At 49.0% G+C, this 23388-nt stretch overlaps 1 protein-coding gene across 1 annotated transcript in view; it reads right to left on the bottom strand.

Moving 5' to 3' along the window:
* The window catches only part of PDPK1 (3-phosphoinositide dependent protein kinase 1), a 67198-nt gene that overhangs the window by 19068 nt on the left and 24742 nt on the right, over window positions 1–23388 (bottom strand). Inside the window, exons 2-7 of the mRNA XM_045541222.1 lie at window positions 17960–18226; window positions 14221–14263; window positions 13829–13966; window positions 10028–10172; window positions 9355–9452; window positions 241–316 (exon numbers count right to left, since the gene is read on the bottom strand). Of these exons, the coding sequence (XP_045397178.1) occupies window positions 241–316; window positions 9355–9452; window positions 10028–10172; window positions 13829–13966; window positions 14221–14263; window positions 17960–18226 (767 nt within the window). The remainder of the gene's footprint in view (window positions 1–240; window positions 317–9354; window positions 9453–10027; window positions 10173–13828; window positions 13967–14220; window positions 14264–17959; window positions 18227–23388) is intronic.

The following is a 23388-nucleotide window of genomic DNA, read 5'->3' as shown; positions in this document are numbered from 1 at the left end:
CTAAATAGTTTTTACTAAATAAATAAGATCAAATCTGAAACCAAAAAGCATTAACCAACCCAAGTAGTATAAAATATAACAATAAAGTAGCACACATGTGTATCTAAAACGCTAAATTCTTTCAAAGTATGCCTAGCTATTCAAAGGCAAAGACAATCTCTCAAATATTAATTCCTCATGAAAAAACTTAGCAGCTATTTTAAAGAAAAAAGAAGTATGGATCAGATAAAAGCAAGTTACCTTTTACAGGCCGATTTTTCGGTGAGCAGCTCTGGAGAGACGTACTGTGCTGTTCCTACAAACGAGTTGGCCCTGGCTGAGAAGAGGGAGAGAGAAAAAGGTCATGCTCTGACAGGCACTCGGTTGACAATCACGGCAGCCACATAGGCGGTGTCGGTGCATCAGGACATTATGGCTTAGGTGTGGGCAGCCCGGGGATCTCCTGCAGGGCGGTGCTGGTCGCCTGTAGCGGACTGACCACTCCCAGGAGCGAGGCTTGTCCAGGGCACCCCTGGGCTGGCTCAAAGGTGAGCTGCTCAGCAACACCCCTACACCACTGTGCGCCTCTCCTCTCTGGCACCCCTGTGATACACCACTGGAAAACCTGTTCAGCACACGTGTCTGCCATTCTGCCAGCAGCACCCCACCAGGGGACATGAAGGCGAGGGGTCCTGTTTCGCTCACTGCTGGACCTGTGGGGCCTGAATGCACTCCCAGACACATGGCAGGCACACAGGAAATAGCTCCAGGCCAGGGACAGCCCTACTCTCAGTCACAAACAGCTGGAAAGTCAAGGGGCCACAGGAGAACGAGACTCAGGCCTCATCCAGGGACCCTCCTCCACATTCTGCCACTTCTAGTACTGGCCTGTGCTGCACAAGGTCACCAAGTTCGCTTGCAGACTGTAAGGTGGGCACCAAGACCCCTGGATCCACTCATCACAGACACAGCCATCACCCAGTGGCCCTTAAGCACCGAGAGGACTCCTCAGCAGCCGTGGCCTGACAGAGCACACCGCAACCCCAGCCAGCCAGCTCCCACTGCTCAGGGGCTGGACGGGGCTCGGGCCACCACAGAGCACAGCCGCTGTCTGCACTTGTCCTGCCCGCAGGCGGGTTCTGAGCTGCCCCCAACCTGGCCCCTGGGGTCAGGCCAAGGGAGGCTCACAGATCCAGCTCTGTAAATGGTCCCTTCAGTAAATGACTTCCACATAAAGACTTCATGGCTGCATTTGTGTCCTGCCAGGACCCTGAATAATACTGCCCAGAACACAGAGGAGATTCCTGAAAAAAAAAACCAAACCAAGAGCCAAAAACAAACAAAGCTATTTAACCACCCAACTAACCAAAGAAACGCAAATTAAAACATGATAGCCTATCAAATCAGCAAGAGAAAAAAGAATAGTGTTGGCAAGAATTTGGGGAGCAGGTGCAACATTGCTGGTGGGGATACACCATAGCGTAAGTTTGGGGGACAACTTTCTAATAAGCAACAAAAGTCATAAAGGATGGACCTCCTGTCCCCAACACAGCAAATCCACTTCTAGCACCTGATCCTAAAGGATGGAACAGGGCCCGGCACGTCCCAGCTACTCGGGAGGCTGAAGTAGGAGGATCCTTGAAGCCCAGGAGTTAAGGCTGCAGTGAGCTACAATGGCGTCACTGCACTCCAGCCTGGGCAACAGACTTTTATTTTATTTTAATTTCAGCTATTATGGGGGTACAAAAGTTCAGGTTATATATATTGCCCATACTCCCCCATCCCCCCGAGTCTGAGCTTCAAGAGTGTCCATTCCCCAGACAGTGCACATCGCACTCATCACATAGGTATACCCCATCCCCTCCCCCCATCCCCCCAGTCAGAACTTCAAGCGTGTCCATTCCCCAGACAGTGCGCATCGCACTCATCAAGTAGTATACACCCATCCCTTCCCCCCAGCCCCCACCTCTGTCCGATACCCAATTGGTGTTATTCCAATGTGCACTTAGGTGATGATCAGGGAAACCAGTTTGCTGGTGAGTACATGTGGTGCTTATTTTTCCATTTTGGGGATACTTCACTTAATAGAATGGGTTCCAACTCTCTCCAGGAGAACCAAAGAGATGCCATATCACCATTAATTCTTATAGCTGAGTAATATTCCATGGTACACATATACCACATTTTGCTAATCCATTCATGAATTGATGGGCATTTGGGTTGTTTCCACATCTTTGCAATTGTGAATTGTGCTGCTATAAACATTCAGGTGCAGGTGTCTTTTTTATAGAATGATTTTTGTTCTTCTGGGTAGATGCCAAAAAATCAAGGGCCGTAGCCACTGGCGGAGACAGGGACGTCACTGGATACTTTACTTACTTATTCAGTGTTTTCAATCTTGGCTACAATTATATGTTACTTTGGTGATTTCTACTTTTTTAAAATGTTATTAAGTTCTAAAAAATACATTTTCATATGGAAGGACAAATATTGTGCATAATTAAATAATTCACACTATCAAACAGTACACAGAACTGCTGATGTTTTTAAATAGCTACATGTGCCCCCCAGCTATTCCGCCCAACACTGCCCTTCCACTCACCTCCTCCTGGCTCCTCGAGGTCCTCTGAGCCTGCCCTCCTTTCCTCAGTGTCCCCTGCCCTTGCTTCCTTTGCTTGCCTTCCCAAAGGTGGGACTCCAAGCCCCTGGGAATATGCAAAGTCACCCCCTTGAAAAAGGACCTCTCGTTAGTTAACCTAGTGACAGGTTGGGGTGTGGAGAAGATGACTGTGCTGAGAATCATTTTCTAAATGCATGAAATATACAGGACTACAAAGGCAAGTGAATATAATGAAATATAAGTGTCAAAATATTAATAGATTTGGGATATAGTAATACATGATTTGTTTTAATGCATTAAATAACAAGATTTAGCAAGTCTAATTACACAGCAATTCTGCAGCAGTGGTAAGCGTAACAGGTATGCCGCCATTACTGTAATGTGACAACTGTTAATAGGATGTGAACGTATCTGTGATTTCTGCTAGCAACAGAGACATTTGTTGCCTACATTCATAATGGAAAGAAATGTTAAACTTCACCGGAAGGTCAGTGAAAATAAGTAATGTTCTCCTATCCAGCTTCATGGATGCCCTGACTTTCATCTGCGACACCCAGGTTAAGAGCCCCAGATAGCGTGTTAGAAAACCACAGAGAACCTAGTTACTTCCCTCTGGAAGCCAGAGATCAGCCACAGACCGACCTTCTCCAGCTCCTGGAAACTCAAGCACAGAACCAACTGTTGGCTGCTGCTGCCTCTTCCACACCACCGATCCACCCGTGGTACCCACACAAGTCGGGGCAAAAGAGAAGGCTCTCAGGCCCGGTTGTTGTCTCTACTCTCAAAGTGGTTCAAAGAAACTGTGCCACATCCTGGACTGCGGCCACCCTGGGCGCCACAGATCTGCCAGTCAGACTCAGAGAAGCCAGTGGGGAGGGAGGACCTAAAGAAGTGACTCTGAGCTCAGAACACACCCACACTCTCTTCAAAGCCAAGGCTGCAGGCTGCCACCTTATCCACAAATCTACACCTGAAGCACAGAAAACACTGCACAAAGTGTGACTAGCCCTCGGACGAAAAACTAGCAAACCAAGTGTAGCAACGTACAGAATGGATTAGCACTACAATCAAGTGTGTGAGTGCAAGGTCAGTTCAACATACAAAAATCAACGCACTACATCACATCATCAGAATAAAGAACCAAAAAAAAACCCCATATGGTCATTTCAGTAGAAGCAGAAAAAGCATTTGACAAAAATTCAACACCTCTACGTGACAAAAACATTTCGTGAACTAGGCATAGCTGGGAACACCCTGAGGTAGGTAAAGGGCACGTACAAAAACCCACGGCACTCATCGTGCAGTATGATGAACAGCTGAAAGCTTTCCCTCCAACACAGGAACAAGACAAGGACACCCACTCCTCGCCACACCTAATTGACACTGTAATAGAGGTCTTAGCCAGAGTAATTAGGCAAGAAAAGGCATCCAGATTAGACGGAAAGAAATAGAACTAGTTCTAATCACAGATCACATGATCCCATATGTATTACAGAAACTCCACTAAGAAACTATTGCAACTGATTAAAGAGTTCAGCAAGGGTACAGGACACAGCTTAGTATACAAAAATCAACTGTGTTTCTATACACTTGTGGATGAACAATCTGAAAATAAAATTAAGAAAACAATTCTATTTACAATAGTATTCAAAAATAAAATACTTAGGAATAAATTTAACAAAAGTACAAAGCTTCTTATGTCCTAAAAACTACAACGTATTTTTTTTCTTTCTGTCCTAGTAGAGATCGTTTCATTGCATACATTTTTGAAGAAATTACAAAAGATCTAAATAAATGGAAAGACAGCTCATGGTGATGGCTCAGAAGACTTAATATTGGCTAAGATGGTGATTGATACTCTCTAAACTGATCTCATCTGCGGACTCAATGCAGTCCCTACACCCCCCCAGCAAGCTTCCACTGAGAGCCACCTTTCCACAGTTCGTCCACGTTGCAGCCTGCATGACCTCCTTCCTCCTTATGGCCGAGTAATATTCCATCACACGGGCAGACCATAATGTGCTTATCCATTCATCTGCTGGCGACATGTGGGTTGTTTCCACGTTTTGGCTACTGTGAATAATGCTATGAACATTTTAATACAAGTTTTTGTTTGAATACATGTTTTCATTTCTTTTGGGTAACATACCTAGGAGTGCAACTGCTGGGTCACATGGTAATTATATTTCCTTCTGAGGAGCTGCCAGACTGTTTTCCAAAGTGGCTGTACCATTTGACATTCCCACCCACAGCGTAACGTGGATTCCAATTTCTCCACATCCTTGCTAACACCTGTTATTATCTGTCTAAAATTTTGATTATAGCCATCCAGTGGGTGTGAAATGGTATCTCACTGTGGTTTTGATTTGCATTTCCCTGATGACTAACAATGCTGAGCAACTTTTCATGTGCTTATTGGCCATTTGTACATCTCTTCTTTGAAGAAATGTCTATCCAGGCCCTTTGCCCAGTTTTATTTATTTTTTTTTAATTACTGAGTTACAAGAGCTCCTTATATTCCAGATAGAAGTCCCTTATCAGATAGATAATTTGCAGACATTTTTTTCCTTTTCAGTGGGTTGTCTTTTCACCTTCTTGATGCTATCCCTTGTAGTACAAAAGTTCTTAAACTTATAGTCTAACTTACCCACTTTTTCTTTCATTGCTTGTCCTTTTGGCATTATATCTAGGAAACCACTGCCTAACCTAAGGTCACAAACATTGACTCCTATTACTTTCTTCTAAATGTTGTAGTTGTCACTCTCACATTCAGATCTCTAATGCATTCTGAGTTAACGTCTGTGTATGGCGCGAGGTAGGGGTAATAATTTTTTAATGAATTAATCGTCACTGGAGGATAATGGTGAACCAATTCGTGGTTTTCAGAAATCGCAAATAAAAGAGAAAGAAGCTAGCATTTATCCTGTCTCTCCTTTACAAACAATACCACTGGTTAAATAGTTGCTAAGAAGTTTCTCTTTACACAATTCTACCTTGCGAATAAATTAGATTAGGACCATTCTGCATCTCTAATGAATTAATGAATTTAGGCCAATTATGGCTATAAACAGCTGCTGACATCACAGAGAGGTGCCTGGGTGATAAATGCAACCTGATAAAAAACACCCCCTATCAGGCTTTGAGTGGGGAAAGGAGGGCATCGATCTGATCTAGTGGCCAGACAACTCCCAGGAAATACAGAGGAGACAGGAACCCGCAAGTGACTCCACAGAGACGCATTCAGCAAACTCCAGTGTCCTCAGGCAGACAAGTGACCTGGTTTCTTCAACAAACTGAAAGGGGAAAAATTAAAATGGAGGGGAAACTACAGATTAAAAGAAATGTATGCAGACCTTGTTTGGATCCTGATTCAAGTAAACGACAAAAATTATGATGCATGAGACAACTGGGAATTTAACCTCTGAATATCATGAGATATTAAGTAATTACTGTCAATATTTTATGTATAAAAATGGTATGGGGCCGGGTGCGGTGGCTCACGCCTATAATCCTAGCACTCTGGGAGGCCGAGGCGGGCAGAGTGTTTGAACTCAGGAGTTCGACACCAGCCTGAGCAATAGCAAGACTCCATCTCTACTAAAAAAAATAGAAAGACATTAGCTAGACAACTAAAAACACATAGAAAAAATTAGTCAGGCATGGTGGTGCATACCTGTAGTCCCAGCTACTCGGGAGGCTGAGGCAATAGGATTGCCTGAGCCCAGGAGTTTGAGGTTGCTGTGAGCTAGGCTGACGCCACGGTACTCAGCCCGGGCAAGAGAGCGAAACTCTGTCTCAAAAAAAAAAAAAAAAACCCACAAGTTTCCAGAAACAAACCTCAAGACTGAACCTCCAGAACACCCTGAGCTCCCCAAGGCTCTTCTTGCAAGGAGGGCAAAGGCCAAAGACACAGCCACAGACAAGGGGCTTACTCCAAGTGATCAAGCTGCCCTTGTCATGGTAAGATCAGAAGCCAAAAGTCCTCCCCAATCCCACAGGCCCTCAATGGTTGCCCTGCCCCAACTCCCACCACCTCCCCACCGAACACTACCCCCCCGGGACAGAGGTGACACGGGACAACCTGCCTTCTGCTAGGAGGAGGGTATAACATGCTCACTGCACAGCTAATGAACCTGGGTGAACCTTGCTCCCACCAACACTTTTATTCTAAAAGCTTTGAAGATGTTTTGGGGAAACCATCTCTGCACAAAAGTAAAAAGCCAACAAAAATAAATTCTAAGATTGTGAACTACTTTAAAATGAGAGTACATCACTAAAATGAATTCTCCACATAATTACATAGTTTTTCTCTTTTCCTTGAAGAAAGGGAAAAAAAACCCACCAATTCATCTACATACACAAGTGATTGTCCCTGGTTTTCAACAATGTAAGGATGCTAGCCTCCTGCTTCGAAAACGAAAAGATTTATTCATTATTTCACCACTTACCTTCTTTTATTTTCAGCGGCTGAAGGACAAGAAGGCTGGCCCTGTGCCAGCTATCAGGTTCCAAAGAAAATCCCTATGAAGACAGGCATGCCCAGGGCAGAGCCCAGGTAGGCGGTTCCCAAGGCCGACTGCAGGGCCACGGCTGGGTCCCCAGCTCAGCTGCCCGTGAGCAGGAAGAGTCAGCAGCACAGGGACAACAAGCAGCTCACAGACACTAAGGAGAAAACTTGGGAGACGAAGTTCCTGTCTGGTACAAACTTTGCCACAGACAATGTTTGGGGTTGTAAGGTTTATTGTGTCCATAAAAATAAGATAACCAGGCCGAGCACGACGGCTCACCCCTGTAATCCTAGCACTCTGGGTGGCCGAGGTGGGAGAATCGCTTGAGGCCAGGAGCTCAAGACCAGCCTCAGCAAGAGCAAGACCCCGTCTCTACAAAAAATAGAAAAGCTAGCCGGGCATGGTGGTGTGTGACTATAGTCCCGGCACCCAGGAGGCTCAGGCAGGAGAACCACTTGAGCCCTGGAGTTTAAGGATGCAGTAAGCTATGATGGTATCACTGCACTCTAGGCCTGGGTGACAGAGTGAGAACCTCCCTCCAAAAAAAAAAAAATTACTGGCCAGTAAAATGGTTACCATTTAATGGGAATATCAAAGAGATCAAGGTTTTGGGATATCTCAGAAGTGCCAGGAGGACTTTCTGAGGCACTCAATCCTCACAGACTGTTGGACAGGGAAGAGGGGATGGGGGACAAAAGGCAGGGGAGGGGCAGCAGAACTAGGCCACCTCAGGAAATCAGAGCCTCTTCCTTGATTGCAAGTTTTGTTTTCAGCCCCCAAAAAGTGATGATTTAGGATTCTCAGAGAAGTTCCCAAATCCAAGATGAGGTCTTAGTGCCTCCATGCCTGTGCAGAGATGAAAGCACTCGCTGATGGAATCGTAGCAAGAATCCTCAGGGTGAAGACACAGGGTAGAAAAACAGCCAGAAGACAAAGACCCATGTGGAGGAAGCCAGCACTACCCCAAGGTACCACGACAGGCCGCGAAGGGCACTGGCTCACCTCCCAGTGGCACTGTGTACATGGACTACAGGCCAATGCAAAAGGAACAGAAGCGCTACTAAGTAGAGTTCTGAACGCCTGCTCCGCTAAACTGGACTCGTCTCCACTCCAGCTGCCGTGTGCCAGCTCGCTGCACCTGTGAGCAAGCTGGGAGGCCGCCACTATGGGCTCCTGTTCCCTTTTCCTCGGGAAAGCAACTGCAACAACGGGGACACTGCCTTTGAATCTTTCTTCCCCCAGCAAACCAACACTCACACCCACCCCCTTGGCATTCTCTATGGAGGCCTTTCTCTGGCAGGCACCCCGGGACCGGGCGGAGGCCCTGCACAGAGGCCCCACTGGCCTCGAGGCCGGGACAGCAAGGGCATCACTCGTCTGAAGACCCAAGGCTCCTTTTCAAGGTCACGTAACGCACACGACAGCCTTCAGCTTCCCCCAGACTTCATCCCAGTGGCTTTATCGTCTCTCCACAACACTCTAGAACAGTCTTCAAAAGTTCAACTGCCATTCTTTACACTTCCAGAGTTTAGGATTTCCATCCAACAAGGACCTTAAGGGCAGCAAAATGCCCTAGGCTGGCCGAGACCGCTCAGGTCACTTTGACGGTCTGAGTGTACTTTCAGCAATACCTGCTCAGGTAATGGGGTCGTCACGATATACTCCAAGGCCAGAGACTACCCTAAGGGAGCAGGACTAGGAGGCTCTGCGATTATAAACATACACTTGACCACCAGGTAAAATCAGCACCCCTTCGTTCTGTGATTTTCTAGAACCTCACTGAAATCAGAGTGCCTGGGCCACCACAGGCAGCTGCACACCCCAGACAGGGCAACAGACAGGGGGACGGAGGGAGGGCCCCGGGGTACAGGGTGTGCTCCCCAGACACTACCACACGAGGAGCCAGAGCTGACCACACCCACTACACTCCCTATGCGTGGGACCAGGCACGAACGTGGCGTGGCATCCAGCACTGTCCAGGAAGACAACTAGGGAGGATGAGCCACAGCAGGCGCCGGTGAGAACGGGTGACCTTCCCCACTCCACTCGCCAGACCAGACACACCGCCTGGGGCTGCTCTGTAAGATCTGGCACGGCAGGGCCTTCCCTGGGAAAAGCTGGAGATCTCTGTTACGATAGCAACAGTATCACAAACTTCTGTCATTAACAAAGAAGACAATACATTTCTCACAAGTTGCTTCTGGTCTCAAGCAGAGCCAGGCTTTGCTAGAAATAAATCTTACACACCTTGCTTGCTCTCTGGGGACAATACTTTTGCTGTTCCAAAATCTGTGATCTGGATGTGCATATCTTCATTTAACAAAATGTTTTCTGGTTTAAGATCCCTGTAAAAGTAGATTTTTACATTGAGATAAAATACTTACAACAACCACATTATAACATACTCTAAATTTTCCTGAAAACAAAATGAACTAATGAATGCTTATAATCTACAGACTCACAACCTAGAGGTCTAAAGTTCACACTGAACAAGTATCAACCGCATACGATAAGGACATTCAAAATAAATCACTTCGTAACAGCAGCTACTATTTTAATAAACTTTACTGAAGTAAGTGTCTCTCAGTTTTAACTCATAAAGAGTTTAGAAACACCTCCAATTTGACTTTATCAGAAAATCATGGAAAACGAGGCCACAAATAAGTATACACAAAAGCTACAACTGACAAAAGCATCAGTTAAGATGGGGAAAAATACCCTTAGCTTGGCAAGAAAGACCCCTGGCCTGGCATCTACAGGCGAGTCTCTCAGCGCCAGCCAGCAGTTCAGTTCCTCGCTGCAGAGAGCACGCCAAGGCTGACCCCAGAGGGCTAGGATGGCCTGGGCATTAGCCGTAGCTCATGGGCCCTGATAATTAAACTGACCGCCCCGCCAACACCAGCCAGGGCGCCCCGGTCACCTGTGGATGATGCCCTTGCCGTGCAGGTACTCCAAGGCAGACACGATTTCAGCTGTGTAGAATCGGGTGCAGGTCTCATCGAATGAACCGATTTTGCGAATGTATTTAAGTAGTTCTCCGTTTTTGGCATAACTAAGGCCAAAATCTGAATATTGTACAGTTAAGGAAGAGAGTAAAAGTCATTTTTTAAAAACCTTAAAGGTCCAATTAAGAATTTATTGAAATTAGGTGCAAACTCAAAGTACCTGTGGCCCAAGACAGCATGCCATGGTTGTATCTGTGGCTACTGGGTCTGACAGGAAGCCCAGGCCCAGGCTACAAGACTAGGCACAGCTGGAGGCTTCTCACCAGGAACACAATGACACAGTCCCCAGAGAAACGTGCACCACCCCTCTCGGCCCAGACCACCCCTCTGGACCACACTGTCTCCAGAAGGTGGCTATGGCCTCAGCGGAAGGGAACCACTAGAGACAGGACCTGCAGCCCCTTGTCAAAGGCACAAACAACTAAACAACTCATGTGCAGGCTTCAACTGCAGAAAGAACAGCTTTTGCGGGGTAGTGGGTGTCAGGGACGGTGGCTCACACTGTAATCTCAACATTCTGAGAGGCTGAGGCAGAAGGATCACTTGAGGCCAGTTCAAGACCTGCCTGGGCAACATAGCGAGATCCCATCTCTACAAAAAAATAAGAAAAACTAGTGGGGTGTGGTGGTGCACACCTCTGGTCTCAGCTACTGGGGAGGCTGAGACAGGAGGATCACTTGAGCTCAGGAGTTGGAGGTTGCGGTGAGCTGTGATGATGCCACTGCACTCTAGCCTGGGCAACAGAGCAAAGCCCTATCTCTAAAAAAAAAAAATTAGAAAGAAAGAAAAATTGGGGTGGGGGAAGGGTGCATTCAAAATAGCACTGCAGCTCCTAACCTTGGCGGAGACTCCCTGTGCTGTGCTGAGTACACTCATGTGACTGCTCCTTCTGTGGATAAAAGGAACATGTTTTCTGAGAGAAAAGCCACTTATGAAGTTCTTGATTCATTCTGTTTGTTAGGGACCCACCGGAAAGAGACAGCCACCTTCTCCCCGGGCACCACCGCACTGTGCGGGGTTGCGTTTGCATTTTCCTTTCCCTAGAGGATTTAGGGTTGACAATGAATGGATCCCATATAACTGTTTCCCCCTGAGAGCACCAAACATTTGTGCCTATTACTGGAAATCAATCTGCAGGTACTTCAGCCTTGCTGACAGCCTACGACCCAGGGACCCAAGTGCCCGCCTGCCCTGGGCAGCGGCTCTCAAGGCTGGGAAGGGCAGCGCGTGCTCAGGGTGCCAGGCTGGGCAGTTTGTTCCGTTCTGGTTTCTGTTTGCCCAGGCACTGTCATCTCCCACTAAGGAAGGAACCTGAAGCTTCAGGACACCGAGGACAAACTCCAGAGGGAAGGGAGCAGCAACCAAAGCTGCCACACCTGTCCAGGCCACCCCTGAGCACCCAGCCCTCCCAACCTGGACAAAGTTGACAGGAACCTGAGAAAAAAACACAAACCTCTCTTTACTTCATGGAAAGCAACGGGTCTCAGAGCCCCCTTGCCTCTCCATGCTGCTCCTCTACGAGGGAAGGCTGGTGCCCACGTCTCCTCACCCAGCAGCCTACGCGGTGAGAACGTCGTTGCCACAAGCCGTTGGGGCCACCAGCTCTGGCCTGCTCGGCCTAGGCTGGAGCTCAGCACTGGCTGGACACGCGGCCCGATCTGGGCTGGCTGCAGAGCGTCCCCAGTAGCAGCACCACCTCCAGGAGCCCAGGTGTGAGGCCTGGCCACAGCCTTCATGGTGCTCAAAAGAAAGGCTCCCCCACTGCACCCCTGGCCGCCCTCTGCCTGGCCACTGTGTTTGACCCCCAACCCAGAGCCGAGCCTGCATCTGGTGAAGGTGAACTGCGGCAGGTCCCTGCATGGATCCATGCACCTGGTGTCAGGCTGCCCCCAGGCTCTGTCTCTAGACGAGCCAACCTCTGGGTGGCCAGCCAGCTCACTGAGAAACTCCAGGTCTGCACATCGCCCCGACTCCTCCTGGAGCTCTGCTGGCAGCCACCCAAGAGCCCACCCGGCCCTGGACAGCAGTACCAGCTGATGCGTGGAATGCCAACCCAGCACCCGCCCCCAGCCTGGCCTCTCCTGGGTCGTCAGAGCCGTCACCGCACACCAGGCTCTGCAGCCAAACTCCCAGGAGCCGTCATGACTCCACCCTCTTGTCCAGTCTGCTTATAAGAAAGAACCTCCACCACTGCCCCCAGGCCCTGTCCTCCAGCCTGGACCACGAGCAGCCAGTCAGAGTAAATCCCTCACTTCCCGCCACAAAAGGAAGAAAATCCAAAATCAGCACCAGGCTACCACGTGCTCAACGAGCTAGCCCATGACCAGCTTTCTCACTCCTCCACGCACCCCCCACCTCAGGGCCACGCACTGGCTGCCCCGCAGGCTCTGACGCTCCTGCCCTAGTGTGTCCAAGTTTCCAGAACATCATCTCCTCAGACCTCCGAGCCCAAAGAGCCTCAGCGTCCAGACAGCTCTTACCCGGCCTCACTACCTTAGCAGCACGCCGTGCCACCTGGAAGTCTGCGATACATCTGCTGACACTCTGTGCATGTCCAAGTCCTCCTCTGACTCCTCTTAACTTAATGAGGGCAGAGCCTTCACTGTATTTGCTAGAATGTCTCCATCACCCTGCATGCAACAAGGACCTTCCAAGTAAACAAAGGAATAAAAAAATTCAGCCGGCACGTGAAGGAGTCAGAAGATGGTGTCAAAGTGGGAGGAGGACGGAGCCAAGTTTTCGCACAGAAGAATCCGGTGGGGGTGGAGACGATAAGAGCCCTCAGGCCCCACCCCAGGAGGGATGGCGAAGCCGAGCACAAAGGCACCTGGGCCAGCTTTTGGCGGGGGGGGGGCCTGCCTCCACGGAGACCTGGGGACAGGAAGGTAAGGGGCATCTGCTGGGAGCGTGGATAGTATGGCCGGCCCAGAGGCAGGACCCACCCTGACTTCCACTGGGCCCTGCCTCCCTGATCCTAAGCAAGGTTCTCTAGGGGCTCGATGAGAGGCTGGGGAGCAAGGGACGCCAACAAAGCAGGTAGCAGCAGAAGGTGAATCAAATCTCTGCTGAAGAAACAGTCTGGCCAGTGCAGAGAGTGAGGGACAGAGCCATCAGAGTGACAGTGGGCAGTGAGGGCCCCAAGAGGCGAGGACAGCTCCCTGGGAAGGCAGGGAGAGGGCTCAGCCGTCCATGGTCACTCCCTGGACTTCTCAAACAGGAGCTGGGTCCAGTAGAGACATCCCTCTAACCAAACCCCACAGCCCAGGGCCGAAGAGGACAGGGAGGCCAGTGCGCCCCAGGAGCCTGGGGAGGCCGACCACCTCGGGCCACTGCGTCATCTGAGCACAGGAATAGACACGAACAGCTCCCCCAAGGACATCAGTTAGTGGGATGAGGGAATGCTTCTGCACAAATGCCCAGCAACCATGGGTTAAAATAACAGGCAACAATACTTTAGATGAAATGTTAATCAATAAAAACCTCAACAACGTCTGGCAGTTTCCCCTTAAGGTAACTTTCTCTGTCCTGCACCTCAGCCATGCCTTTGGCACTGCCCAGTTGCCTCCCTGAATGCCAGCGATCCAAGCAGCGGGATGGGGGTTCTTGCTGTACCCTTGCCCTTCAGGGAGGGGCTGCTTGTGAAAACAACGGGGTCACGATTCCCAAACCAGGGTGACTGGTATGGTTTCAGATGGCACCGCCCATGCAAAGGATACATAGCTTTTCGTCATCCTGAAACGTGAAGTAAAGCTTAACAAAGAAGGGGTGATCCAGGCGTGACATCACATCTCGCTCTCTGGTCACATATGGGACCTTGTTCTCTTTTATAATATGCCGTTTCTCTAGAATTTTAACTTAAGGTGAAGAGAGAAGTTAGTTACTAACAATCAGAAACAATAATAAACACTGAAGACACAACTCAGAGGTAACTGGTACAGATTATTTTTTCAAAAATCATACACACCAGCTTCATGGTCTGAGACCAACAGTGTCCTGCACCCTGAGGATAGCACAGAAAGCCTGGGCCCTGTCACCCGGGCTGCCCCGCCCGCAGACACCGTGCCATCCCTGCATCCCAGACACACAGCTCACCAGACTTAGCACTTACTAGCATATTCCCTGGAGGTTGCCAGTTCTCGAGCCAGGACAACCTGGTTAGGAAAGAAAAAGGGGAAAAGAGAAAGAAAAAAATGTAATAACCAGGATTTAGAGTTGACAAGTCACCCTACAACCACATACAAACTCCCCATTCCCCCTGAAGGTTTGAAACTACATTCCAATACTCCTGGTCCTACACTAATGAGGCCAGTGCTCCTGTTAACTTGTTCTGATAGTTAACAGCAAACACATCAATCTCTCCATTGTTTTCAGAAGGTTCTTGATCAGCTGCCAGTAGCCCTCATGGTGCGGTGGAAGTACAATCCGGGAGCCTCTCAGACTGACAAGCCCTTCCTGAAGTGTGGGAAGGTGTAGCAAATACCACCACAAGTGGGCACTGGGGAGTCTCTGAAAAGAAAACTTCAAGAATACGTCCTAGTATACATTCAGTGCAAAAAGCCACTCTGAATTTGGGCTTTTCCAAATAATTGTTACCATCCACATCTTTTGATGAATACTATAAACATGAACATGGTTATGAAGGGCATAGGGAACTAAACAAACACATGGCTCTTTGTGCCCACAGAGCAAGCCACCTTCCCAAGGTGCCCCATGCTTCCAGCCCTGTCCTCTCTGCAGCACACCTGAGCCTTAAGCTCAAACTCTACCTCAGGGACAGCACTCCAACATGGCACCCCCACCATGGAAAAGACAGTTCTACACACGCAACGCTGGGCACACCTTGAGGCATCAAACTGGAAACACTGGATAGGCCTAGGGCACCTCTGCCACAGGAGGCCCCCCCCACCAGCCAGATGATGCCAATGTGTCTCCTGAGACACCTGCGTAGGGACAGCCTAAGGGCCAGAGAGCAGATGAAAACTGTCCCATGACATTCCCTCAGCCTGGCAGAAGACCTTCAGGAGGCCACGGGCCAGGTTCACCTCGGCCCTGGGAAGGAGGAACGTCCACGGCAGGGCTCTTTACAGGCCCCGTCAGAAGCCACCCTGGACAAGGAGGGTGAGAAATGCCCTGCGCGCATCAAGGAGAACGCAGTCAGATTGTATGTGCTCGCGTGGAAAGATCTTTCCGGGGGGATACACCCTGTGTGGATAGTTCTCATCTGCTAAGGAGCGAGGAGGGGCTGGGCAGGACTTCCCATCTCCAGACTACACATTATGCAACGCTGTATTTCTTCAGAGGAGCGTGTACTAGCTACGTACGTAGAAAAAAGGAAGAAAGAATTGTTAGAAAGTACTAATATTTAGTGGAATCATTTCTAAGGATGTATTTGTGTCATCTCTTGTCTAAATTCAACAATTTGTAAGGTTTCCCACAAGCAGGGAGGGTCCTTCTTCCGGAGAACAACATGTGCCTCCACGTTACCAGGGTGGCGGCAGGGCAAGCCTGGCAGTGAGTGCTGCCGCCAGGGCCCCGCTCCCCAGCGCCGCACTGGGCTGCCAAGCCAGGACCTGCCCAGCCTCACAACTGCCCTCGCCCTTGACCCTCCCCCAGAAATCAAACATTAAGTGATACCCATTCCAGGACTGGTGAGAAAGAACCGAGGGTAACACACATAACTGAGCCCCAGCTCTGTGAATGCCAAGGGGCCCTGGAAGAGCAGCTCCAGCTCACAGTGCTCTCCCAGGCACCTCCCTGGCACGGGTGCAGAAAGGCACCGGACAAGGACAGGGCTGCAGCTCCAGAAAGCACGGCTCCTGTTCTCCACCCACTGGGGACCCAGATGTGGGCAATTCTAGGTCCTCTTCTTCCAGCCAAGATACACATAAAGCAGAAAACTGAGGAAGAGGGAGACCTCTTCTTCTACAGGACTACGTGAGCAACCAAGCAGAACGCAGAGGCTCTTCTCAAAAGTTTCTTCCTTCTGAAGGATCTGTGAGTACCAGAACTACAGGGGACTCTCCCATGGTTGGAGGCTTTGCATGAGGGCACAACCCTCTCATAAATAAAATTCTTTCACAAAAGTTACAGTTTAAACATCTAAATTAAAAGTGTAAGGACAGCAAAAGTTAACATTAATTAAAACAAGATGTTGGGAATACGGGTGAGCTATAATATTCTATGTTCTTTATGTTTTAAAATGTTTCATAAATGGGCCAGGCAGGGCAGCTCACACCTGCAATCCCAGCACTCTGGGAGGCTGAGGTAGGAGAATCACTTGAGCTCAGGGGCTCAAGACCAGTCTGAGCAAGAGTGAGACCCCGTCTCTACTAAAAATAGAAAGATTAGCCGGGCATGGTGGCGCATGCCTGTAGTCCCAGCTACTCGGGAGGCTGAGGCAGGAGGATTGCTTGAGCCCAGGAGTTTGAGGTTGCAGTGAGCTAGGATGACGCCACTGCATTCCACCCAGGCAACAGAGCAAGATTGTCTCCAAAACTACATATTAAAAAATAGTAGTATTTCATAAATGTAAAAAAGAAAAGAAAAACAAATTTCACATATGGTTTCTTCACAGAAGTCAGGCAAGAAAGACAGCATTTGGGAGCTCCCTGGGCTGTGCAGGGCGGGCAGCGCCCAGCAGCCTCTGCACACGCTCAGCCACCAGAGGCCACAGCAGCACGGCCATCTGTCTCTGGATGGGGGGGGCGTAGATTGCAACTGTGTACCCCAGAGCCGGGGGTGGGGCAGATGCCTGGGCCTCCCCCTAAACCTGCCACAACCCTCACCACAGCCACAGACACCAGTGGCTTTGTGGGCACCACCTCAGCAGAAGGGCTGCTGCCTTGCATCTTCATTTCTTTGCTTCGGAAAAACCACAACACAGGTTAAGACTCATTGTAGTTGCAAAAAGAGTTACCACGAGTGTGACCTGACAGTACTGTGACATTTCTCTTCATGAAAGTCAGAACACAACAATCTGGAGGCTGCATCTCTAGAAAATGTCCAGGATGTACTGTTTTATATATTTAAAAAAAAAACAGAAATAAAAAAGATTAAATGTTCCCAAAGAACTCTGAAGAGATACTAATACTGATACTAACTATTGACAGTGACTTTCAATCTCAGGAGAAGAAAAGCTTCCTGGGGCCCTGCCAGTGGGACACAAGACACAGAATATAACTTGTTAATGTCAGGTTAAAATGAAATTAACTACAAAAAACCAGACCTGGAGCAGTGGCTCACACCTGTAATCCCAGCACTCTAGGAAGTTGAGGCAGGAGGATAGCCTGAAACCAGGAGTTCAAGACCGGCCAGGGCAACATAGCAAAACCCCCATCTCTACAAAAAATGTAAAAGCTAGCCAGGCATGGTGGCACATGCCTGTAGTCCTGGCTACTCTGGAGGCTGAGGTGGGAGGATCACTTGAGCCCAGGAGTTCAAGGCTACAGTGAGCTATGATCGGGTCATTGTAGTCCAGCCTGGGCAACAGAGTGAGACCCTGCCTCTTAAAAAAACCACCAAAAACAAACAAACAAACAAAAAAAACATAAACCATTAAGAAGTGCTTTTTAAAACTCTCATCTATAAAACCAGGATTATATATTTTAGCCACACTCCTCATGTGATCTGCTCAGGGAGAGTCCAGCCCCCGAAGGATCAAGTGGCCTTCACAACACAAGCCAACCCACGAAGGGCCTGAGACCTGCCTCCTAGAGGGAACACCAGCCTTGTGTCTGGACACCCCAGCGAGCCACCAGGAAGGTCAGCCTTCCCAGCGAGCCACCAGGAAGGTCAGCCTTCCCAAGTAAAACACACTCACTTGACAAACAACTGCAGCATATACTCACTGTCGAAAAAGAACCTTCACCGAGAATTTTCCCAAACTTGAAGTCTTCGGGCCGTTTCTTCCGAGGCTGTGGTGGCGGCTGGGCGGCAGCATGCAGGGAGCTGGAACTCGGCCGGGACTCGGCTCTGGTGCCGTCCATGGTGGGGCCCTGCCTGCTCCCACCACCGGGAACGCCAGGGGCAGTGCCAGACTCAGTCTGGGTCCTCACCATTGATGGGGACGGGCAGGAACATAACACCACACTGGACTGGATAGGAACGGTGTCATACTGTTGGACAGAGAGGAAAGAGAAGTAAGACTCAACGTGGCTCACTCACCCTGAACGGATGAACTCAAGTGTGAGCACTTCACCTCGGCATTGCTGAAGCACAAACCCAAGGACAGGGCAGGCTGTCTGACCTGCTCTCTGTCGGGCTACAGCCCTTCCCTCCTCTTCTGTGTCCTCCTCCCTGCTCCATCCATCCGCTACTCCCCAGGGCAGTGCCTCACCCTCTCCCTCAGCACTGTCCCCAAGGCCAAGCTCAAGCTACCAGAGATAGCACTGCACACTGTTAATTATGGGGGACGGATAGACAAGAGTGCTGATTACACTGTTTACCGCACAGCAAGGCTATGCTAAAGCAAGCGGACTCATACAACTGGGGCTGGCGCTGAACCCGTGCGGCTGTGGAAACGTTTCTAGAAAGCAATTTGACAACTGTCAACAAAATGACTACGAACAGTTGTCCATGAGAACACAAATACAAAAGAGATGAGCGAGGGTAAACACAGTGAACAATGAAAGTGGGCACTAAGAAAACATCAGACAGCACTCAAAGCAAAATCAGCAACATGTAAAGTTGTGCCACAGCCATAAAACCCCCTCCTCCAGCTCTAACACTGAGGTGTTCTCACATGGTGACGCTGGCCTGCCCACCCCCAGACTGTGCTAGAACAACACGAGATGAACTCGGGGCACCCAGGTGTTGGCTTCTGATACTACTCCCCACTTAAAGAACCCAGAAGAGCACCTGACTCCTGTCTTAGTATGTTCTGGAACCCACACCCCATCTGAGGACAGGGGAGCCTCCTCATGCATCTGAGTTGGGACAGAAAAGCAGCAAAGCCAGCTGGGAGGGGCTGTCGCTGGCCAAGTTGTAACCCTTTTAAACACTAAAACATATTAATCAAAATAAGCCAAAACTGGAAAAGTCATGCATGTGTAATGACACACAAAGGTGGTAAAACGGATAATACTGTAATATAAATGGCTGAATACAACTGAGCACTTGATTTTATTACTTTAAATAAATAAGGGAGTGTGACCTACAGAGCTATTTCATGTATTGTGTATGTTTTTTATTAAAGCTTAGACAAGGACTTTCTCCCTCCCCGTGGGGAAGGGTACACACAGACAACTGTGAAGCCAAAGGCCTGGTGGGCACGCAGCAACCAACAGTGCACAGCAGGAAGCCACCTCGGCCACCAACGCAGCATTGATGGAATCGCTCATCTTGCAGTCTCAAAGCACATCACAGGACAAAAACAAATCTAGACAGAACATCCTGTGACCCAAACGTGATGAGCACGGAGATGGAGAAGGGCAGTGGCAGCCAGCAGGGACAGGTGGCGCCTGGGCAGTCCCTGGGGCGCAGCAGCTCAGCTGCTCATGGGAGGCCTCCCCAAGAAAGTGGCACAGACAGGGTCTCCCGGAAGACACGCACTGTCCCAGCTCTGGACCTGCACCGCCGCCAGGAGGAGACAGGCTGCCCTTTCCTACAGCCTAGTAAGCTCATCACAACTCCAGGCAAGGCATAAAAAATATGAAGGAGTTAACCAGACAGACAGTGAAACATGACCAACTGACTTTGGAACAAATATCTAAAAGAATCTGATCAACAAAATGCATACATTTTCTAGAGTGCTAGTAGGTGTTAAAATTCCCACTAAAATCTTCAGCACATGCAGCTTAGTAAGTTGAACACTACATTCAAATACATGCAAGTATTTTCCATATAAAAACCCCTCAGACACACAGTCATCACCCTTAGTCTCCCTCCCAGAAATTCAGCCTAAGAGAATGATTCAACAGTGTTTTAAAGCCACATTTATAAAATATTCCACTGCAGCTTTGGATATTACAGCAAAACCTTAGAGCAGCCCACATGTTCACAACACAGAAATGATTAAGTAAGCTGGAGCATATACACTTGATGAAATATTATGCAGCCCTTAAAAACATAAAAAAGCTATGGAAACATAGTTACAAAATTAAAGCAACTGGTGAATCTGGGGTAACGGGATACTAGACTTTTCTTTTCTTTGTTTTCTTAAGAGAGGAGGTATTGGCTGGGTGTGGTGGCTCATGCCTGTAATCCCAGCACTCTGAGAGGCCAAGGCATAGATCACTTGAGGCCAGGAGTTCGACACCAGCTTGAGCAAGAGCAAGACCTTTTCTCTACCAAAAAGAGAAAAAATTAGCTGGGTGTGGTGGCACATACCTGCAGTCCCAGCTACTCGGGAGGCTATAGCCTGGAAGTTTGAGGTTGCAGTGAGCTATGATGATGCCACTGCACTCTGCCCGGAGTGACAGAGCAAAACTTTATCTCAAAAAACAAAAACACAAAAAACAAAAGAGACGAAGGAAGTCTCACTACATTGCCCAGGTTGATCATGATCATCTTGCCTCAGTCTCACCCATGCCCATGCCCCAGGTCTGGATATTAGGATTTTCTGTACTTTTCTGGCAACTTTTCTACAAGTTTGAAATTACGTCTAATTAAAAAATGAAATATCTGTATAAAAGAATACAAAATTGGCCAGCACAATGACTCACACCTGTAATCCTAGCACTATGGGAAGCTGACGCAGGAAGATTCCTTGAGGCAAGGAGTTAGGGACACGCCTGAGGAAGAACGAGATCCTGTCTCTACAAAAGAATAGAAAATTTAGCCAGGCATGGTGGTGCACGCCTGTAGTTCCAGCTTCTTGGGAAGCTGAGGCAGGAGGATCATGCAAGCTCAGGGGCTTGAGGTTGCAGCGAGCTGTGATGATACCACTGCAGTCCAGCCTGGGTGACAAAATATATACACACACACACACACAAAATTATATGAATATTAACACGGCAAAAATATTACAAGCACACCTACAAGAGAGACTGACAAGAAAATGACAAATTAAAAAGTGATTGTTGGCCAGGCGCTCACACCTGTAATCCTAGCACTTTGGGAGGCCGAGGCGGGCGGATTGTTTGAGCTCAGGAGTTCGAGACCAGCCTGAGCAAGAGCGAGACCCCGTCTCTACTAAAAAATAGAAAAAAATTAGCTGGCCAACTAAAAATATACATACAAAAAAATCAGCCAGGCATGGTGGCGCACGCCTGTAGTCCCAGCTACTTGGGAGGCTGAGGCAGGAGGATCACTTGAGCCCAGGAGTTTGAGGTTGCTGTGAGCTAGGCTGACGCCACAGCACTCTAGCCCGGGTGACAGAGTAAGACTCTGTCTCAAAAAAAAAAAAAAAAAGTGGTTGTGAAAGTAGTGGGATTGTGGATTTTTCTTTTTGACACATTTTAATAAAACCAGAACAAAATAAAAAACAAAAATCCAAGCTAAATATAATTTTAAACCAACGGTTCCAAGCTTTGTGCTGGCAAAGGCAGGCTGGTGGCCTCTAGGGTGGAGAAATGCTCATCGCGTGTCCAAGAAGCTGGCTCAGCAGCCAGAGAGAACATCAGGCTCTGGCGTCCCTGGAAGCACAGAGTCCTCTGGACTCTTGGACTCACCGAAATGCCCGTGAACTCTTTAATCAGGGACTCCCGAAGCTCAATGACGGAACGCTTTCCCCAATGTGTGGCCTGCCTGCAGGCTCCAGCGAGGGCCAGACCCCGGCACGTGTGTGACCAGCGACACAGAATGTCTGGCTGGACCAGGTACCAAGGAGCACATTATTACAGAAAGCTGTTTTCCCGAAAGCTCAGAGGCTCAGCAGTAAGCCATGTGTGCCGCACCAATTTCGTGAATACTCCATTTCACAAGAAGAACCAGGAGTTACAGTTAGTTCTGAGGTTCAGTCGGTACATTGACGATTTGTCCCTATAACTAGCACCTGTTACAACATAATGTAAGTATAATCAGACTCTAGTTACTCTCCCCTCAGAGATTAGCAAGAACTTTCCATCTTCAGAAGCGATGGTAAGTGGGAAACAGGTCGTAATTACCAGGCTCAAGTCAACAAAAACTGTGATCTGCCTGGACTATCCTCACAAGATAGGCCAGACACATTACATGGACACTAAGTCACCTTACCAGTTTCCTGGACACAGAGAAGGGGCTCAGGGCCACCCTGTGAGCAGACCTTGAACTGTGGAACAGCAGGACTCTGCTGACCTACAGGGACATGCACAGGGAGGGAGGCGGAAGGAGGAGCCCTCCGTGCTGTGCAGTCCTGGGCACTACAGCACCGCTGCCCTCGCCTGGCCACTGCGGGCAGCCATCACTGCCCCATGGGGGGGGAAGCGAGCACTGCCTGTCCCACACCGTGAAGTCAGACCGACGTGGGCGAATCTACTTGGTCTGTGTGCCCAGCCTTCTGCCAAGCACAACTCAAGGCAACAGTGGGAGGGACGCATGGGACAGTGGCAAACGCCAGCCTCCCAAAGTTAGGCTCCAGCCACTTCTTCGCCAGATGAGGGGTCCAGCTCAGTCCTGGTCCCAGCACAGAGCAGCGCAGGTCCTGACACAGAACAGCACCCGAGGGGTGTGCAGCTGTACAGGTCAACCTCTAGACAGCTTTTGCATAAGAAGCTTCGATCTAAGCGAGATTTAAGGGAATGCATTGCTTTTAATTAAAAACTGACAAGTGAACTACTGAGTATAATCCCAGACATGAATGAATTTTTTTTTTTTTTGAGACAGAATCTCATTCTGTCACCCAGACTAGAGTGCAGTGGCATCATCATAGCTCACTGCCACCTCCAACTCCAGGACTCAAGCGATCCTCCTGCCTCAGCCTCCTGAGTAGCTGGGACTACAGGCAAGTGCCACCATGACTGGCTAAATGTTTTATTTTTTGGTGAGACGGGGTCTTGCTCTTGATCAGGCTGGTCTTGAACTCCTGACGCCAAGCAATTTTCTGGCCTCAGCCTCCCAGAGTGCCAGGATTACAGGCGTGAGCCACCACACCCAGCCTCAAACATGAATGAATTTCTTAAATAACAAAACTTGACAGGCTGGTTCACAGACCTGGAAAAACGTGACTGTACATCGACATGCTCCCAGACCCAGAGACGCGCCTGGCAAGGGTGCCGATGTGGCTGCCATGTGGGAGTTTTGGCCCAGGAGCAGGCAGCCTTGCTTCTTCTTGGTGGCAGGACCTCAGCCCTGAGAAATGCTGTGAGCAACACACAAGAGTAACCATTTTTCTGGAAGGTCAGCGCGGTGGCTGAGGTAC

The sequence above is a fragment of the Lemur catta genome, chromosome 2 (assembly GCF_020740605.2).
Source record: "Lemur catta isolate mLemCat1 chromosome 2, mLemCat1.pri, whole genome shotgun sequence".
Lineage (NCBI taxonomy): Eukaryota > Metazoa > Chordata > Mammalia > Primates > Lemuridae > Lemur > Lemur catta.
This window is presented reverse-complemented; position numbering and strand designations above follow the sequence as displayed.